The 7,167-nt window shown below is 42.9% G+C and overlaps 1 protein-coding gene and 1 long non-coding RNA gene across 7 annotated transcripts; both read right to left on the reverse strand.

Moving 5' to 3' along the window:
* Positions 1 to 1,290: 1,290 nt before the first annotated feature.
* Positions 1,291 to 5,043, reverse strand: LOC119275819. 6 transcript variants are annotated; one of them, XR_005135879.1, is made up of 7 exons: positions 4,819 to 5,043; positions 3,925 to 3,996; positions 3,298 to 3,443; positions 2,941 to 2,990; positions 2,637 to 2,840; positions 2,414 to 2,484; positions 1,291 to 1,933 (listed from the first exon to the last, which is right to left on the reverse strand). It is a non-coding gene; the product is annotated as an uncharacterized LOC119275819 (long non-coding RNA). The 6 variants fall into 6 exon arrangements; XR_005135881.1 differs by lacking the exon at positions 4,819 to 5,043 and adding an exon at positions 4,117 to 4,809 and having other exon boundaries at positions 3,298 to 3,438; XR_005135878.1 differs by lacking the exon at positions 4,819 to 5,043 and adding an exon at positions 4,253 to 4,807.
* A 17-nt stretch (positions 5,044 to 5,060) lies between these two features.
* Positions 5,061 to 7,079, reverse strand: LOC119279514 (vegetative cell wall protein gp1-like). Its single transcript, XM_037560732.1, has 3 exons — positions 6,973 to 7,079; positions 6,112 to 6,730; positions 5,061 to 5,250 (listed from the first exon to the last, which is right to left on the reverse strand). Exons 1-3 carry the CDS (start codon positions 7,077 to 7,079, stop codon positions 5,224 to 5,226), a joined length of 753 nt encoding a protein of 250 aa, XP_037416629.1. The 3' UTR covers positions 5,061 to 5,223.
* Between the last annotated feature and the right edge of the window lie 88 nt (positions 7,080 to 7,167).

A 7,167-nucleotide genomic window follows, 5' to 3' on the forward strand; every position in this document is an offset into this window, starting at 1 on the left:
GCATCATGAACCTTGCTCTCTGTGGGGAATTTTCGGTTGCCGAGGTATATATGTGGGCTATTCTGTTTAACACATCGTCTAATCCAAACCACCGCGACGGTTTCACGTGGGCTATTTTCAATTGTGTTTAACACATCGTTTTCTTTAGTTCAAAAACTTTTTGCAATTTTTTTGTCGAAACGGGGCGTGTAATATATCGTTGGAAAGCTCTTGACAACCATATTTCAAGTATATTGAACGTTTTTGCAAAATCATAATGGTTTAAGAGCAGTTTTGAAAAAACCGAAAACGTGAATCGTATTTTGGACTCAATTTTCAAATGGTTTGTCGGAATTGAGAACATAAGATGGCCTTGGAAAGCTGGTGAAAATCCGCATCTTCCATATATGTATTGTTTTTTCTAATTCTATATGATTTAAAAGTAATTTGAAAAACGGTGAAATTCTGGGCGAAACGTATTTTCACGATTTTTTGCAAACGGTTTGTCGGATTGACTCAAATTATACGACGTTGGAAAGCTACGAAAAATGCGCAACTTTTTCGTATTGAAATGTTTTTCTAATTCCTTACGGTTTAAAAACGAAATCGAATACGGTCAAATTTGATTTTGAACCCGATTTTTTTAAAAGTTTGTCGAAATGGGGCAAACAATATACCGTTGGATAGCTATCGAAAATTCGAAACTTAGTCATGTTGAACGTTTTCTCATATTTGCAGCCGTTGAAGAGTAATTTGAATTACGGTGAGACCCATCATGGTGTTTTTCCTTAAAAAAACAGATTACTCATACTGATATATTTGTGTATTTGTACTGAGGTATTTTTCACAGTAGTTTTGAATGGTTCCAAAAAAGTATTTGAACGGATGTCTATATGATTTTGTACTGAGCGTGTTTCCACATACTAGACTTTACTTTGTATTTATTTAAAAAGTTTTCAATACGGCAAGACACATCCTGTTTTATTCCCGTCTGATAAACAAAGTACTCGTACTGATATATATGTGTGTTTATACTGAGCTATTTTTCACAATCCAGAATGTTCAAGGGGTTGATCACTTGAACTTGTAGAAATGTAACGTGGTTGATCACTTGAACTTGTAGAAATGTAACGTTTAGGTTTAGTTTAAAATGTGTTTCGACGTGTCATGATCACCGAACTTGCATGGTTTATATACTTGAATTGGCTAAATTTTCTTCTCCAAGAAATGTTTTTGTGTTTTATGATAGTAACCATTGATGCAAAAACCATACCGAATTTGATATGCCCTTTGAACTGATTATAAAATTCATACTGAACTGTTGGACATATGATAACGCATGAAAACAATTACATAATCATCCACGGGTTGTACATGTTGCAAACAATTATCAAATGCTAAGCTACAGTCTGTACACTTCTTTTCTAAAATGTGTTTAAAGAAGTCACACAATCTTCTATGGAACAGAGGAAAGATTTCTATTTGTAATACAACATAAATGTTTGCTTAAACATATGTTGCACATCCTCACAACCGGCAACGAAGCATGCCGTTGTACTGTCAAGGCAAGTACTAGTCATTAGTACTAAAAAAATTGTACAAGTATATATTGCGACATTCTACTGTTCCATATCAGCAAGATATTGAAGATAAGATTCCAAACGATCGTTAGGAGCACTAGAACTCAGAGTTACTAGTCATGGAGCTCCTTCAAATCGGTGGCACTGACGGGGTGTTAGAGGATGGTCGTGAGCCTGCAAATCCAGTGAGGGAACTGAAACCAGCAGTAGCAGAGTAATTTGCCAACCCAGGCTTGCGTATACACGTTTGTTGGAATGGAGCAGTGAAGTCTCGCTAGCAGTACCTCTCATGTAGTAATACATGGACTTGCTGTTAAATATACATGGACCTGCTGTTAAATACACATGGAACTGATCGTTTTCTAACCTGAGAACTGCAGAAAATTAGCAAAAGTGAGCCACCAAATTCTATATAGAAGCGCAGAAATTAAGACATCAAAAGATTAAACAAAGTAGCTGGAGTTTTTTTAACACATCAGCATTTGAATTTCTAGTTGTTCTTGTCCTCGGAACAAAGTACCTTCATATTTAACCACCGCAAATAAACTCTTAAATACTTATGGCAAGCGTATTTGAACTGATGTATCCTTTTTCTAGCTATTGAATTGCTAACCACCACAAATGAACTCTTAACTACTTATGAGTTTTTAAATGCATAATACAACGGGAAATGGGTTTCAATCATATGCTAGAAGATGCCCCATGCAAAAACTAGAAATATGAGTGAGATAGAAAGAGTTGTACAAGAGTTGTTTCAACAAGAATCTACTCAACCTACAAAGAGTACACCCACCGATCCATGTACCACTCGCTCCCTCATGTCCCCAACTCCATAATATGTACTAGCAGCTAACCTTAATACTGCAGACTTGTTGATCAACATCTGCCCACATTCCACTTATTGAATGAAGCCATGAATGTGTCCCTGAGAATAAAACAGACCATATGAGAGGACGGTAACACACGAGATTGAGTTCCGGTTCAGGTGTTTGTAAGTTAGTGAAACATGTGACGAAGAACTGAACTCAAAAAACAAGATTTTTGGATATGGAAGAAGGCGACAGACATCGGGTGAACCTGCTACTCCTACTCCTGCGGACTGACCGCTCCGGTGTAGTGGAGCTGATGGAGGCATGGTTCACGAGCAGCGGCTTGGCGCACCGGGATTTGGCCGGTATAGGGGATCCGCTACCCCTACTCCTGTGGACTGACGGCTCTGGTGAAGTGGAGATGATGGAGGCGGGGTTCATGAGCAGCGGCTGGGCGCGCCAGGATTTGGCTCTGTAAAGATGAAGTGCAAATCACATTAAAGGTGAACTAAATATCTTCCTAGCAACCTCGTCCAATTGCGTTACTCATAACATGATCTATAGAGACTTACATCCCAAATAAAATACATGCAGAGATGGGCGGCCACCAGCTTGTTTATATCTGAAATTTTAAGAAGCCAATGAACTTCAGCATGACAAGTAGATAAATACATCATGTAACTTACGTAGTTGCTTAACTCTAAACACATGGTCAAAATTTCAGTCACTTAAGAACTATAACAATAAAGCATTACCACACTGATTTACTTGTTTCACTATTAAAAATGAGTTTCAAGCACGACTTCTAAGCAGACAGTGCTTACTTTTGCTCTCCCACTTGGAGTGAACACGCAAAAACAGAACACATTACTTGCGCTAACAATCCGGAAATCCAATGAACACAAAAAACATTAGAATTATTCCGATACCTCGGGCGAATGGCTCTGCATATGTTGCTTTTTAGATGCGTCTGTTGGACTGATCTCCTTCTCCCATCTGGACGGATAAATTGTAGAACTTGCATGTCGACGTCGCAAAACTCACACTTTGGACGGATCTCCTTCTTCCATCTGGACTGAAAGTTGCAGAACTTCCATTAGGCAACTCACGAAACAAGCACGAATACAGCGATATCAACGAGAAATCGTGAGGGGGAGGCGTGGTCGCAGTGGTGGATGATCTTATGTAATTGGACTTACAACCGGCAAGTAGATGAAATGAACAGAATACAAATACCCGTTGTACTATACACAAATAACATGGAAACACAGATGCAATCGAACTTATGATTGAAGCTACTTTGTAAGTTGTACTGATCAGTACTGTTACTTTGTTGTACCGATGAGCACTAGTACTGATATAGCTAACACAGAGAAATTTTCATCTAGTGGACTTTAACATTATATTAGAAAAAGCGAGCTACAAAATAAACAACTAGATTATAATAGAAGCATTGGCTTATATTAGAAACATCAGCACATAGACTCACTGCTTTGGCGAAATGGCAAATACGTACTACATCTGCAGAATTTGTAAAAATCTGGTGTTCCTTTTACCTCCTTGTCGCTCTTCTTATCTCAGGAGGACACGGCCTTGGCGAATCCAATGATGTGTTATAAACTCTGAATCTGTATAGAGGACAGGATGGGTCTCAGGCTACTTAGAAAATAGAAGTACTAGCACTGAACATTTTCCACTTGTAAGATAAACATAAAATAGAAGTACTAGCACTGAACTAGCAGGATTACCTAAAACATAGTATTTCCAGTCTGAGCAGAAGCATCTATGAAACCGGATTGCATGTCTAACCACAAACCAAGACTAACATGTATTGTTTGCTTAGTATGGGATGGACTGTCAGAATTTACAAAGCCACTTAATTACCTTGAGTGCACACATGATTTTTGGGGATTTCCTCAAGATTATGCACAATAAAGCATACAGGCTGAAAAGAACAGACAAGATGAACTGTAAACCAAAATAAATGGCTTCCGGGTTCCCCACATAACAACTAAAACTTCAGTACAACTACACATTTTATTGCTGCACTACAACTTAAACAAGGTAAATCAATAAAAAACTGAACTGACAAACTTCTACTTAATATCATTTGTGCATGTTCATGGCGGCAGTGATCAACTGTCAAGCATGTAGCTCGTGTGCGGGATGCAAATGCCCTTAGTGGTGGACGCAAATGCTCGTGTGCTGGACCCAAGTTCCTCATATATATGTCCCTGTATGAACTTACAGATTTCCATTTCTTTCTTTACATATAAAAAACTCAGTGATTTTTTGTAGAATGAACACCTACTATTTTTACCAATTGAACTATTAAATCATTGAAAAGTGAACTTTTATTGAGTTGTTTTACATAGCTAACAGTGGACAAAGATAAAAATTATGAGTTCCCTTAAACATAACCAAAACAAGCATTTGAATTGGTTATGTACCTCCACTCAAAGAGAGCTTGGACTTGCTACTATTCTTTCTCTACTATGGATGTGTGAACCTTCCAAAATTAAATCCAAAAATGTTGTGTACACACACTGTTTCCTGTGTACCGAACAACCATATAAAATATAAACCAATATGTTTATCAGTGCATTTGTATCACAAAGAAATCGAAGCAGCAGTAAACATGAGCAACGGACAGTGAGAGAGAATTCGCGTGGGAGAAGAGTGCATGCCTTGCATCACCGAGCAAAAGGACCTTCGCGGAGGAAAGTTGAAGCCGACATCCATGGACTGTTCCTCGCGACAAACTCGGCCATCCTAATGCCATGGGGTTGGACTGAGGACGGCACACATACGAATGAGATGAGATGATCCAGCAGCAAAACTAGACTCTCCCTGACTTAATGGAGTGTGAACTTTGAAATTCTCTGAAACCAAAGTTGAAGAAGTCTTAACTGACCAAATAAAGCAAAGGAGCAAAACTCCTATATTACAGACTGGATACCAGTGTAGATAAATGGTTAAAAGAAACAAGTGGGGGGTTTCTTTTCCTAAATGTATCAGCATTTTTTTGACAACCAAGATGTGGCCCAAGAATTGTGCACCTTCAGTCTCATTCAGAGTCACTGCCACAATTAATCTACATCTCTTCACCATGGGCACGTGCAAGGAAGCACTCAGCAATTTGTAGCAAGCTTTTTACTACCACACAAACAAAAACTCCTAGCTCGGTAAGACGCACTGTGCAGAACGGAGGGATTCTCCATTTTCTCACTTGTATGGATGATTAAGGAACATTAGATTTGTATGACTGTGTGCAACAAGTTAAACTCCATTACCTAGTGCAATACTTTGTGTGATGTAGGGTTGTACGGACACACTCAGCATCAGGGAATTTCCAACTTGTGCAAGATCAAACTGCATCCGTTCTCAGCAGTAAGTTTTGAAAATATCCCAAAACGAAAACCACAATGAACGGACACCAGCAGCAACCTCTACTAGACAAGATGAACTTTGCTTTTTTCATCCAATGAACTGAAAGGCCCTGCAATTTTTCTAAAGTTCCTTGATATGAACCTGTAGCCATACGCAAGTCTCGTTGTAGGAGAAAAGCCGGAGCGGCGCTGTAATGAACTGATATCTCCATAATAGAATAATTGCACACAGAGACCAAAGAATGCATGAGATGCCCGTGGAGCTTGGGATCAACGGTGGAATTCTCAAAAACAAAATCGGCAATCAACAACAGCTATAATCTATTGACAAGATGAACTTTACTTTTTTCATACCACGAACTGCAGGGCGCTGCAATTTCTGAACTTGCTCGACCTGGGGCGGATGGTCGCGCTGGAGGAAGGGAGAGTCGCCGCCGGTTGCAGGAGAGCTGGCCACGGCGGTGCAGTGTGGCACAACCGCCGGTGTCGAGGAGATGGGACGACGTAGTGCAGGGGTCGGTGGCGCTGGGGCTGGGAGCGCATAGTTGGGGTCGCCGGGGTTAGGTGGAGATGGGGTCCGGGCGCCGTGGCTGTGGGCGCCGCAGGGACGTGGCAGCCGGATCTAGCCGTTGGCCGGAGCGCAGGGAGGTGGCCGGCGGCGGGGCAAGAAGACGGGGTGCTGGGAGGCGGCCGGTGGCGGGGCAAGAAGCCGGGGGGCGGGGAGGCGGCCGGCGGCGGGGCAAGAAGCCGGGGCGCGGGAAGGCGGCCGGCAGCTGGGCAAGAAGGAGGGGCGCGGGAAGGTGGCCGGCGGCGAGGGAAGAAGCCGGGGCGCCGGGAGGTGGCCGGCGGCGAGGGAAGAAGCCGGGCGCGGGAAGGTGGCCGGCGGCAAGGGAAGAAGCCGGTGCGCTGGGAGGTGGCCGGCGGCGAGGGAAGAAGCCGGGGCGCTGGGAGGTGGCCGGCGGCGGGGCAGCGGCTGGAAGAAACTTGGTCGAGGGGGATCGATTCGCAGGATCGCGTCTCTATATAGTGCCGGAGGGTAAAAGAACAATATTCTGTTACCGGTAATAAAATAGTCCAACCCTATATATATATATTATAATAGGGCTGGACTATTCTGTTACTAGTAACAGAATAATATTCTGTTACCCCCGGCCCTATAAGGGCACGACGCGCCTACACCGTAGAATCTTCCGACCCAGCCCGAACCCAACCCACCTTCTTCCGCTGGAGGCAGCCGTCATGGGCGAGCGAGCGACGGTGTCAGCCGGAGTGAGGGATCCCGTGGTGCCATGACTGGCCGCCGACGGATCCACCGCCGCCATCCCATTCCGCGCTGGAAAAAGCAATGATGGGGTCGTGATCCCCGCCTCCTACCTCCCTCCCTTGTCCGGACCGTGATCCTCGCCTCCC

Source organism: Triticum dicoccoides, chromosome 3B (assembly GCF_002162155.2).
Source record: "Triticum dicoccoides isolate Atlit2015 ecotype Zavitan chromosome 3B, WEW_v2.0, whole genome shotgun sequence".
Taxonomy (NCBI): Eukaryota; Viridiplantae; Streptophyta; class Magnoliopsida; order Poales; family Poaceae; genus Triticum; species Triticum dicoccoides.

Bases quoted from the DNA above. Each gene is read 5' to 3' on its own strand.
- LOC119279514 (XM_037560732.1), bottom strand. From the start codon at position 7,079: ATGGCGGCGGTGGATCCGTCGGCGGCCAGTCATGGCACCACGGGATCC. The intron at 6,731-6,972 runs GTGGGTTGGGTT...AGTTTCTTCCAG, and splicing joins GCTGCCTCCAGCGGAAGAAG to CCGCTGCCCCGCCGCCGGCC. The intron at 5,251-6,111 runs GTATGAAAAAAG...CTTTGGTTTCAG, and splicing joins GCAGCGCCCTGCAGTTCGTG to AGAATTTCAAAGTTCACACT.